Genomic DNA, 13,017 nt, shown 5'->3' with positions numbered 1-13,017 from the left:
TACCCCTTTTAGTGCTCTTTCCAGGCTTGTCTTCTCTTTCCCTTCCCTTTCCATCCCCGGAAATGCCTTGCCATGCTATCTTTCTGCATCTGTGCTTTAGATTAGATTATTAGATTAGATGAGTTTATTAATCACATGCACAGCATCGCAGATGTAATCACAAGGACCGTGAAATTCTTATGCTCTTGAGTGCAAAAAGTGCAGGTCAAAGAAGGGAAGTGAATGAGACAATAATACAAATATGAATAATACTTGTGTCCATCTCTCTCTTGTTCTGCCCCTTTGCCTCCACATCCTCCACTGGTGTGTATGGTTGCCAGGCTTCCCCAAAAAAATGACCAAGAAAAAAACATACAAAATAATTGATCTTTCATCTCTCTGTCTATCATAAATGTCGTTCAATTCGTATGAGGCTGAATGTATCTCACCGGAGAAAGCAAACCAAGTGAACAACACACTGCCCTCTGTCTCTGTATGTGTAGCCCATCTATCTGATGCTGTCTGGTCAAAAAGAGTATGGCATTGTTGCCGCCCGTAGTATTGAATGAAAGGGAAGCCAGGGAGCATTTGGCTTCCCTTGATGAAAAAATAAAAATAATAATAATAGCCAATCAGCATTGAGCTAAACAGAACACAGCTGTGAATGGTCCTGGCACCCCCCAAAAAAAGTGTCAAGGGAAGCCAGTGTGGATTTGCCTTCAAACCAGTCATATCACATTAGAAGCCAAACATCATTGACAGAAATGTTGCATCTCATTGTGTCGTTGTCCTCCGGTGGCTAGCTAGCTAGCTAAAATTGTCCCTTTCCTAAAGTAGCCATGGATGGAGATAGGGATTTGGACTTGTGGTTTTACTTAAATCTCCGTGCTGGCCAATGATTATAACGGAAATTCTGATCCAACCATAAATTCATACATTGTGCCCCTGGACTGAGAGGATGGTTCAACAGTTCAACATGTAGCTAGATATAGTTGGCTGGCTAATGTTAAAAAGCTGGCCTGGCGCATCGTTACCCATGAAAGGAAATTAAGCTAGCAAGCAAGCACTTTAGCCAGGTAGCCTAGGACAAAAACAAAAAGCTTGTACTGTATGTCAGTCATAGACCATTCAGGCAACATGAAAGAGGAGGATGGCAATGGCATTTCCTGCATACACACAAACACACACACACACACACACACACACACACACACACACACACACACACACACACACACACACACACACACACACACACACACACACACACACAGAGAGAGAGAAATCAGTACCATGGACAGATCATATTTACCTTATGTTGATTGGACTAAATTGTTTCTGGTATCTTTTAGTTGTCCCTGTATTAGGGCTCACAAGTGGCGCAACGGTCTAAGGCACTGCATCTCAGTGCAAGCGTACCTGGTTCAAATCCCGGCTTGATCACATCCGGCCGTGTTTGGGAGTCTCATAGGGCGGCGCACAATTTGCCCAGCGTCGACTGGATTTGGCTGGGGTCGGCTGTCATTGTAAATAAGAATGTGTTCTTAACTGACTTGCCTAGTTAAATAAAGGTTCAATAAATATATGTGATTAGATAATGCTGATGTTGAAATAGTGCTGGAATAGCCTGTTTTCTTTGCGACTTGCGGTGACTCCAAATCAATAGTTGTTTAGTAGTCCAAAAATGTGCTGTAGGTCGTATAACTGTTTGTTACAGGCTAAATGTTTTGTGGACCTCACCGGACAGATGTTGATCTCTTGCTCTCTTTTATGATGAAACAAAGGTGTGGTTGAATTTATCCTGCCACTGTGCCTTCTTATTGTCTCGGCCTTAAGCTTATATACAGTATCACGGTGTCAAGGCAAATGAACTAACAGGTTATAGAGCAGAAAATGCAATTATCACAACACAGGTTGTAATATATATTTTTTTCCTTGCTTGGTTTCCCCAGTGATTTTACCCTCACACCGCTACTATAATCTGTAATTCATCTGTAATTGGAAGGCAGCCCAGCTAACACATAACGTTCTGAGAACCATATGTTTCTTAGAGCTCGTTGAGAGCGTGTTTGTCCTATGGTTATTCTGCATACAACCTTTCCACAACTTGGAAACATTAAGAAAATATTCCATAAAATCCACAAGAAATCATTAGAAATGTTCAAATAATTTTTGTAAGATTGTTATTTCGTTCTCAGTGTCTGTTTGAACAGCTTTGAATGAGTAAAACAAATATGGCATGCTAGCTCAATTCTGGTGACGCAGTGGACTAATTTAATGACTAGAGATCAGAAGATCGTAGGTCGTCCATTCTCAGAACGTTTAAAAAACATTCATTTTTACTGGTCAGGAAGCGTATGGCTTCATTCCCAGATCCAATGGAAAATCTAAAACGTACGTTCCCACAACTTCCAAGGAACCACATGTGTTAGCTGGGAGGTGTTGACCCCCAGCTCAGTAATGTTTAGTCAGTGGATGGAGCCCATCAGGGATCTCAACTTTCCGCTCTCTTTCCCATGTAACCAAATGGCCAACATGCCTGCCTTGCCTGCCACCAGTGATATTTTCAGCTCCAGCGGTTTTGGTGGAAAAGCAATTAGGATTTAGAATTCATTTTCAAATGAAAGAAGAATTAAACAGGCTCAGAGGTTAACTCTTTCAGGCATGCCCACACTTTTAGACAAAGAGCACTCTTTAAGCTTATTAAGAAATCCCTCTTATTGAAATTAAAGGTGGCAGAGTTGACATACGATTCTCTACATTACTCCTCCCCCATCGGACTGAGCATTTGATCAAATGTTGATGCTCTCCTCTGTAATAAGGGTCATTGTTTTTCTCCTCGCTCCCTTCCATGGCTCTCTCTCTCTCCGTTGTTTTCTCTCCATGGGCAAAGTGACAACTCCTGCTTTGAAACTTAATGAAGTTTGAAATAGAATTCTCAGCTACAATTATTCTGTTGATTCTGGCTGTCACGGGAATTATGGTGCTATCTCTGCCCAATTATGAGAGCCAGTAGAACAGACACCTGTAGCTGCGAGTACCCACTGTGTGTCTCTTCTCCTGTCTGTCTGAAATTCAACGTGTTTCTACACTAGCTAATCCTATCTAATACTATCCATGCCCCTACTTCTAATATACAGCAAAACTGACCCTAAATCAGCTCTAATGTCTCTCACTCCTCCCTGTTTTTCCTCCCATCTCTCTCTCTCTCTCTCTGTCTGTCTCTCTCGCTCTCTACCTACACTCCTCTCTGTCTCTGTCTATCAATCCCTATATCTCTCTATATATGCTTCTTTCTTCTCCTCTTCCTCTCTCCCCCTGTCTCTTTCTCTTTGTTTCTACCTCCTTATACAGTACAACAACCCTAGCATGTGTGTTCTCCTGCCTCTCTCCCCCTAAGCTGACAAGACCCTAGATTTCCTGCTGCAGCAGTAGCAGTAGCAGCCTTTAAATGGCTGCCTGATGGAGAGTGACATTTTCCCTGAGCTGGGGAGAGGAACGAGGAGATCTCTCCCTTTTCCTGGACAGAGTGCTCCTAATTGCCTGGTCACATTTGTGAGCCTGGCTGACAAGCTCTTACAAATCAATAATTCTGCTAGGGGAGATGGGGGCACAGGCCTTTCACCCCCCATCCCCTCCACCTCTATGCACACGTACACAGGCACACACCACCCCCACCGCCAGCCTTAAATGGCTGTGTTTTTTACCCATGATTCCAAGACAAATAGGGAGAGAGCATCGGAGCATTAAGGGCAGCAGCCGTTCTGCTGAAGGCTGAAATAATGGATGGTGGAAATGGCAGAAGAGCCCATGCTGCTCATTACTAAATGGACTCTGTAGGGAGGAACTTTACCCTGCCTGCCTGCCTGCCAGCCTGCCAGCCTGGTATATACAGGGAAGGGATGAATGGGGGCTTTTTCACAGAGGTTTTTGTCTGCTTATTTTCCCCTTGAATTTTCCCTTAGCTGAAGACATAGATGCAGGGAATGGGTTTGAAATAAGTTTTGAAGTGTGTATACTGTGTACTGTATGTTAAATATGTGTTTGTGTATAATGATGGGACACATATGTTACATCTCTTGGTGTTTGTATGACTGTTCATGGCTTTTTTCTTTGCCAGGAGGAGGTGTTTCCTGTGCTGTGTGATTCACATTGTGTTTCTGTAACTGTTGCTGGCTCTGCCTCCTCCCTGTTGGCAGGCACGTTAGTGATGCAGGTGACCGCCAACGACTCAGATGACGACACCACAGCCAATGGGATGGTGCGGTACCGGATCCTATCCCAGACCCCCCACATGCCAATCCCCAATATGTTCACCATCAACAGCGAGACGGGAGACATCTTCACGGTTGCCGCCGGCTTGGACAGGGAGGTCAGTAGCACAACAAGGTCACACTGTCTGTCAGGGGGTGCAGGGGGGAGCAGTGGGGAGGAAGGGTCATTGAAATCCTTTTGGATCGCTGTTCATGTCATCCTGTTACTGCACATCCACAGGGTTACGGTATGTTGATGGTGTCTACTGTGTCACCTTACATCTCATGGCAGGGGTACCATGTCAAACTAAGTCATTATATGAAATATAGTCTGACACTGGGTGTTGTTCCCATTCCTATAGGTCACCACTCCTGTACACCAGTCAGTCACCTTCTGCCCTTAATAACGAACTCAGGATTCCCTCTCTCCCGAGACTAAACCTTAAACGTGATGAGCAAAATAGTCAGATAGGGTTGGGGTTGATTCCTATTCCAGTCTATTCAGGAACTGAATTGAATTATTCATGTGTAGAGACGTTTCATGTCCAATTCAGTTGACAGGAGTTGAAATGGAATCGACCCTGTGACCCTGCGAACAGCACTGCTAATGGCTATGAAATACCAACACGTGCTGGCCCTCCTTAAGGGGGTCACGGGAATGGATTTCACCTGCTTTATCCTCTACCCTCCCTGTGTCGCACTCCCGCAGGTGTTGCGCTCCCCCCCCCCCCCTTCTTAGATCACTAATGAGGGAGGTCACGGTGGGTCAACTCTGTTCATCCCATAATGCATCAGTAAGCTGCCAGCAGAGTATTTTATAAGAAGCTGTGCTCACCCTCTTACAGTCAGCCTCTCAGACTCACACTCCTAACACTCCTCTGTGGCCTGACATTCAGAGGGAAACACGTCCGCCAGTCCTACTCCTAATGTTCCAAAGACACAAATTTAAAACATATTGTATCATTATGATATTATTAGTCTGGTGATTTTACCACAGACATAAAAGCACAAGTGCTGAGTCTAAGCCTTTGAGCTCTGGCAACACGAGTCAGTCTCATAACGTTTATATTCGCAGATTTCCCAATAGTCCCACTTGGCAATAGCTCCATCCTGACCATCCTGTGGAGACCAGACGGATTTGACCTATATTGGAAACAAAAGACTGGTATGGCTACCAGGTTTAGTTGTTTAATATCTGATTTGTGTGTGAATAATTGAGGAACATAAACAATCACAATTGCATCCAGGTTCGGTGTGCATGTATGCATGCACTTTACTCAATCAAGTATGCATGTTATACAGTAAAGGGTTGACAGTAGAAATCATCTGCAGTTAATGCAGGGGCCTGTTTCACTGTCCCCTGGTCTCCCCCGCAGCTGAACGGATGCGAGTCAACCTCATTAATCTAGGTAGAGCAGCAACTCCAGCAGCCCAGTCCCACCTGCCTCTCTCCCTCTGATCATTCCCCTAAAACTGGGACACACCTGGGTGTTCACCCACCTATGCTCAAGGTCACACACATAAGTACACTCTCAGGCATTAGCACACATGTATGCATGCACACACCCGCACGCTCACACACACACACACACACACACACACACACACACACACACGCGCACACACACACTGCGATGTAGCAGCTAATCCTCTTCATCAGTTGCACTGGAGACTAAATGGAATATTCATGTGTTAATTAAGGGGTGAGTGAGCCTCTTCAGTGTGGAGAAGAGCAGGGGAACAGGAAGGGCACTTCAGTGTCACCCAGCCCTGAACACTCCTGAATGCCAATTACCCTGCCACTCACTGCATCCCTGACCTCACCTCTTCTGTGCCCTCGTGCCACTGCATGTTTCAGCACACTGGTTAACAAGCAGGGCTAAGCTGTCTCTGGGTCCCTCGTTCTCTGCCTGAGAAACAGAGGTACTGCACATAAACAAGCCACTGTGTCTTTCTCTTGTGCTGGTGGCTAATGGGCAGCATTTGTTAGTCCTGGTCCTGAGTGTGTAGCGGTGAGGTACAGTATGAGGTAGCCTGCTGGGTGTCAGAGCTGCTGAGTGTAAGAGTCATGCTGTCCTGTACTGTGTGCCACAGATGGACTGGGCTGTCTCGGTGCTCTCTAGGCCTGGCTGGAGTGGCAGGTCCGTTGCTTTTCATTCCCCCAGGCTACTGCAGCCTCACCGGAGCCTGGCTGTGCACGGTGCTGGGCACGATGCTGGGCGGCGTGGCTGACTCGTGTCAGCTCCAGGTTGGACCATGTAAGCTCCGCTCTGCCTGATTAGGGCATTGATCTGACACTGTAATCGGTGTTTCTGAGTGCCTAAAGACTGTCCACATGGGGGAGGAGAGGCTGGGCAGGGGATAAGGCAGGGCACTGGGCATCTACAGGGGCTTGGATGTGCCAGCTCCAGGGGACTGAGTATTACTCCTTCAAGCTGGGGAAGTGGTTAACCATTATGGAGAAAAGTGGAGAAAAGTTTGTTTTTGACATATCTGGGGGGGGCAAGTGTCTGTGCATATGGGTGTATCTGAGTGTTTGTGAGACAGTATTTCATGTGTCATGAGTATATCATACTGGTCTGGGTGTGTATGTATATTGAATATCCATGTGTCTTTGTGTTTCATACAGTGTATTTAGCAGGGGCGCTGTGCTCCATCTTCCTCAGAAAGCTGCAGTGAATGGGAGAGAGGGAGTCTCTCTGGGTTAAATGTGAGTCAATGGCTGTTTGAGGTAGATTGTTAGTGACAGGGTAATCACTGTGGTCAGTACCAAACTGACAGGCCGGAACACAAACCACAGAGCAAATACGGAAAGTGCTAGTTCAGTGCTCATTCACGCTTGCTTTGTCTTCGTCACATGTTCAGTCTGCCTAGCACACAAAGCACAAACACACACAGCTCGGATTCAATGCATGCTCCATTAAAGGGATTCTCCGGTACTTTTGTGTATTTTTTTGCCAGTAGTGGTCCCCGAAAATTGCGTAATATGTCACATACAGTGTGTGCAACACATCATTGTTGTCTCTCTCTCGCTGTGCTGTGGGTGCATCATGTGCATCTTGCGAGCTGTCACTCATATGGCGAGGCACTGAAGCTCTTTGGTTGAACTCGAATTGCCAGGGTGTTGGCCCACGTGGGGGAAAATGTCATGGGAAATGGCGCAGCACAGCTTCCAGAAAAAGTGGTGCTTTCAAACTAGGGATTTTGTGGCTAATTGAGGTAAGACAGTAATTCTACTCATAGATTATGCTTGTATGAACTACACATTGACACATTCAGCCCAAAGTGGGAGGTTTAAAAAACACTTAGTAGTATCCAAAGTTCTGGAGCATGTCTTTAATGTTTTGTGAGTAAAAAATGTACCTTGTGTTTTTTCCTATCAATGTCAGTAATGCCTTTCTCTCTTTTTTGTAACTAAGATTTGAAAACAAACTCAACTCCAAACAGTGACTATTAGACAACCATTTCAGGATTTAATTTGACCTTTTTGGTTTAAAAGGAGTACTGGCAATAGAGTTCTGTTAGCCTATAGCCTTTTGTGCTTTCTGTACTCTCTGGTCTCGTTCAGCTCCTGTGTAAAGGACCTCATTTTACCTCAGAGTTTGCAGCAGTGTTCTGTTCTTATGGCCCTAGATGCCTTTCAACCCTTCCCATTAAAGTCCAAGAGCTTAGGCCCGTGGGAAAAGCGCTGCTTTTGTTCTGTTTGGTGAAAGAAGAAGGCGTATTTCCTTTCTTGAGTTGGGCTCTAATCTAACAGAGATACTTCTTTTCAAAGATCTATAGGACTCATTAGAGACACCATTAATGGCTTGTTAGGGCAGACACACGGACGGAAGAGGCTAGAAGAGTGTGTGTATGTGTGTGCTGGGTTAAACTTCTATCAACTGTCAGGTTTGGAACAAAGTGCTGCAGGACAGCATGTCTCATTCCCCCGACTGTGTCAGAGTGCCACCTGCTGTTGGGCTTAACACACCTTTCCATGCTTGATCAAAGACTATGCACGTCTGCTACTCAGAGTCAGGCTAGCCACAGGACAGCAACTATCCAGGACTACTGTTACCCTGATGTAGCTGAATGAAGGGTGTATCTACTGCAGTGCACGATGAGAAGAGATGGTATTGATCTTTCATTATGACTGTAATAAAGCGCAGCCCATATTGAGTTTTCATTAATAGAGCTGGTCTAGTTCAAATTAACATGTGGAGCGAGTCCTAATGACTCTGCAGAACTTTAAATGACTCTGGGTGAGTTTAAGTGTTTTTAAAAAAGCCTTGCTGGATCAACTGACCTGACTATTAAGCACACTGCTCCTTGAGCAGAGAGCGAGAGAGCGAGAGAGAGACAGAGACAGAGACAGAGACGGAGACGGAGACAGAAAACGGATCTTTCCCCAGCATTTTACTGGCCTCCATCAGGGTTCATTAGCCATCCACCTGGGTTCCACCCTAAATGCGTCTGAGATTCAGGTCCTGACCCCAGAGCTGCTATAGGCCGTGTCATCGAGGTCAACTGTGCAGAACTGGCCCAGGCATAGCAGATAGCAGGGCTGCTGAATGGTGAAAGGCTTGAAAAGAGGCCCTTTCAGCTGAACACAGGGTAACACTTTATTTGAATAGTCTATCTACAGAATATCAGTAACATTTCAAATCAAATGTATTTATAAAGTCCTTCTTACATCAGCTGATATCTCAAAGTGCTGTACAGAAACCCAACCCAGCCCAGCAAGCAATGCAGGTATAGGAGCACGGTGTCTAGGAAAAACTCCCTAGGAAGGCCAGAACCTAGGAAGAAATCTAGAGAGGAACCAGGCTGAGGTGTGGCCAGTCCTCTTCTGGCTGTGCCGGGTGGAGAATACAACAGAACATGGCCAAGATGCTTAAATTTTCATAGATGACCAGCAGGGTCAAATAATAATAATCACAGTTGTTGTTGACGGTGCAAAAGGTCAGCACCTCAGGAGTAAATGTCAGTTGGCTTTTCATAGCCGATCATTCAGAGTATCTCTACCGCTCCTGCTGCCTCTAGAGAGTTGAAAACAGCATGTCTGGTGAAGAGAGACAGAGAGAGAGGGAGGGGGAGAGACCCTAGCGCCCCCTCCCCCTCCCCCCCCCGGACGCATAAATACTGGAGGCTGAGACGGGAGGTGTCGGGAGACACTGTTGCAACATCTGACGATACCCCCGGACAGGGCCAAACAGGCAGGATATAACCCCACCCACTTTGCCATAGCACAGCCCCCATATTGCTAGGGGGATATCTTCAATCACCAACTTACCATCCTGAGACAAGGCCGAGTATAGCCCACAGAGATCTCTGCCTCGGCACAACCCAAGGGGGTGCGCCAACCCAGACAGGAAGATCACGTCAGTGACTCAATCCACTCAAGTGACGCACCCCTCCTAGGGACGGCATGAAAGAGCACCAGTAAGAGCACTCAGCCCCTGTAATAGGGTTAGAGGCAGAGAATCCCAGTGGAAAGAGGGGAACCGGCCAGGCAGAGACAGCAAGGGCGGTTCGTTGCTCCAGTGCCTTTCCGTTCACCATCACACTCCTGGGCCAGACTACACTCAATCATATGACCCACTGAAGAGATGAGTCTTCAATAAAGACTTAAAGGTTGAGATCGAGTCTGCGTCTCTCACATGGATAGGCAGACCATTCCATAAAACTCGAGCTCTATAGGAGAAAGCCCTGCCTCCAGCTGTTTGCTTAGAAATTCTAGGGACAGTTAGGAGGCCTGCGTCTTGTGACCGTAGCGTACGTGTAGGTATGTACGGCAGGACCAAATCAGAAAGATAGGTAGGAGCAAGCCCATGCAATGCTCTGTAGGTAAGCAGTAACACTTTTAAATCAGCCCATTTCAAGTAACTACTAACCCTAACTCTAACCTTAACCTTTATCCTAACCATAAACTTAGCCCTAACCCTTATTCTAAACCTAACCCTAGCCCTAACCTTAACCCTAAACTTAGCCCTTACCCTAACCCTTTTTCTAAACCTAACCCTAGCCCTAACCTTAACCCTTATCCTAACCCTAGCCCTTACCGTAACCCTTATTCTAAACCTAACACTAACACTAGCCCTAACCTTAACCCTTATCCTATCCCTAAACTTAGCCCTTACCCTACCCTAGCCCTAACCTTAACTCTTACCCTTATTCTAAACCTAACCATAGCCATTACCATAGCAAACAGTTGCTTATCAACAGATAGTTTGTTGATATTATGACCATCTGTAGAGCATCTACTGATGGAAAATCCAGACTATCCAAATATGGTGTGACCGAACATGGCAGTAGACTCGGCTGGGCTTCCCTCTCCTCTTCACACTGACTGACCTGTCCTTGACGTCCATTTTTGACACCAGCACAATAGGAGGTTTAGCCAAACGGATTAATGAGAGCAGAGAGGAGCGGCGACTCTGAGAGGCTTACAGGGAGAGACCAGGGGAGAGCCTGGGAGACTGGAGAGAGAGATGGACTGGCGAGAGGGGCGAAACTATCGCTGCACTGATGGACACAGTGAACTTTCAGCACCATGGACAGCAGCAAAGTGTCAATGAGTTTTGTTTTTGAGTCAAAATAATATATACTGTAATGCGGTGTGTGCAGTGTGTGTGCATCTGTGCGTGTTGTGTGAGGGAGGGAGGGAGAGATGAAAAGAGAGGAGAAGACAGTGTCTGCCGTATCTTCTCAGCGTGAATGCATGTTATACCGTCTGACGTCATGATTGACTGTTCTTTCAATGGTGGTCTGTACGGCAGCACCGCCTCTAGCTATTCTCTCCCATCTAACTGGCCTAAATAATGTCCATTCACTCTCTTTAATATTTGCAGCATCGTGGTTCTTCTTAAAGGGATGGCACCTCCATTAGAGTGAGTGATGATGAGGGTTGCTCAGAGAGCTAAAAGCAGGGACTTGTAGGCTATAATGGATGAGCCTTTCACTCGCGCCCGTTGGTCCCTCACTTCCTAAGCCTGTGTGTGTGTGTGTGTGTGTGTGTGTGTGTGTGTGTGTGTGTGTGTGTGTGTGTGTGTGTGTGTGTGTGTGTGTGTGTGTGTGTGTGTGTGTCGTGTGTGTGCTCGTGTGTGTGCTCGTGTGTGTGCTCGTGTGTGTGCGCGCACGTGTTCATGAGTTTGCACATAAGTGTGTGTGTCAGGTTCAGAGCTATTTGTGCTAGTTATTCATTTGTTTGTTTGTCAGTCAGCCCACCTAGCTATAGTATGCTCAGAACTACCTTCACCCTCTGACGTCTTATTTAACTAATGTGGTGTGTCTTTCCAGAAAGTGTCCCAGTACACCATCATCGTCCAGGCCACGGACATGGAGGGGAACCTGAACTTTGGCCTGTCCAACACGGCCACCGCCCTCATCTCTGTGACCGACATCAACGACAACCCTCCCGAGCTGACCGCCAGGACGGTGAGTCTCCTCTCCACCCCTGGACTGACCTCTGCTGTAGGGCCACACATCTGTATTCATGACAGGATAACATCAGCTGATGGATATTCACCAGGGCAGTGCCCCAACTCTGTTGTAGATGCAGTCCATGTGTCTGATGCTATCTTAGAGGACAAGATTTCATGGCTCTTTGACAGGAGGTTAGAGAGCTGGACAGAGGAGCGGGACAGAGACATGTGGAGAGATAAACAGCAGGCGAGGACAAATAGGAGGACCAAAAACACGGAGAAGAAAGGGGTCAGAGGGAAACAGGGAGCTACTGCAGTAAAGGGAGAGTGTGTCGAAGCGACATATGGAGGGACAGAAAAAGAGGGATGAGAGAGAAAGATCATAGGCATGCTGTTTGGTGAAGGGAGCAGCCCTCCCTCCACTCTTTCTGCCAGCAGCCTCTCTGGTGACCATGGTTTGTCTGCAGGCATCTGGCCCCAGTCCCATACACATCCGCACTGGCGGCAGCCTGACTTCTTCTGGCCCACTTTTGTGTGTGTGTGTGTGTGTGTGTGTGTGTGTGTGTGTGTGTGTGTGTGTGTGTGTGTGTGTGTGTGTGTGTGTGTGTGTGTGTGTGTGTGTGTGTGTGTGTGTGTGTGTGTGTGTGTGTGTGTGTGGCGTGTGTGGGCGTGTGTGGTGTGTGTGTGTGTGGGCGTGTGTGTGTGTGTGGGCGTGTGTGTGTGTGGGCGTGGGTGGGCGTGTGTGTGCGTGCGTGTGTGTGTGGGCGTGTGGGCGTTTGTGTGTGGGCGTGTGGGGGCGTGGGCGTGTGTGTGTGGGCGTGTGTCTGTGGGCGTGTGTGTGGGCGTGTGTGTGTGGGCGTGTGTGTGTGTGTGTGGTGTGCGTGTGTGTGTGTGGGCGTGTGTGTGGCGTGTGTGTGGGCGTGTGTGTGTGTGTGTGGGCGTGTGTGTGTGTGGGCGTGTGTGTGTGTGTGTGTGTGCCTGTGTGTGTGGGCCTGTGTTTGTGTGTGGGCGTGTGTGTGTGGGCGTGTGTGTGGGCCTGTGTGTGTGGGCCTGTGTGTGTGGGCCTGTGTGTGTGTGTGTGTGGGCCTGTGTGTGTGTGTGTGTGGGCCTGTGTGTGTGTGTGTGTGTGTGTGTGTGTGTGTGTGTGTGTGTGTGTGTGTGTGTGTGTGTGTGTGTGTGTGTGTGTGTGTGTGGGCCTGTGTGTGTGTGTGTGTGTGTGTGTGTGTGTGTGTGTGTGTGTGTGTGTGTGGGGCCTGTGTGTGTGTGTGTGTGTGTGTGTGTGTGTGTGTGCCTGGGCCTGTGTGTGTGTGTGTGTGTGTGTGTGTGCCTGTGTGTGTGCCTGGGCCTGTGCTGTGTGTGTGTGTGTGTGGGCCTGTGTG

General features: G+C 47.4%; 1 protein-coding gene across 2 annotated transcripts in view; it reads left to right on the top strand.

The window, feature by feature from the left end:
• LOC135542116 (cadherin-4-like) overlaps positions 1-13,017 on the top strand; it is a 250,989-nt gene that overhangs the window by 213,990 nt on the left and 23,982 nt on the right. For both annotated transcript variants that reach the window (XM_064968776.1, XM_064968778.1), the window contains 2 exons: positions 4,179-4,351; positions 11,514-11,651. In XM_064968776.1, coding sequence (XP_064824848.1) covers positions 4,179-4,351; positions 11,514-11,651 — 311 coding nt within the window. The remainder of the gene's footprint in view (positions 1-4,178; positions 4,352-11,513; positions 11,652-13,017) is intronic.

This window comes from Oncorhynchus masou, chromosome 6 (genome assembly GCF_036934945.1).
Source record: "Oncorhynchus masou masou isolate Uvic2021 chromosome 6, UVic_Omas_1.1, whole genome shotgun sequence".
Classification (NCBI taxonomy): Eukaryota; Metazoa; Chordata; class Actinopteri; order Salmoniformes; family Salmonidae; genus Oncorhynchus; species Oncorhynchus masou.
This window is presented reverse-complemented; position numbering and strand designations above follow the sequence as displayed.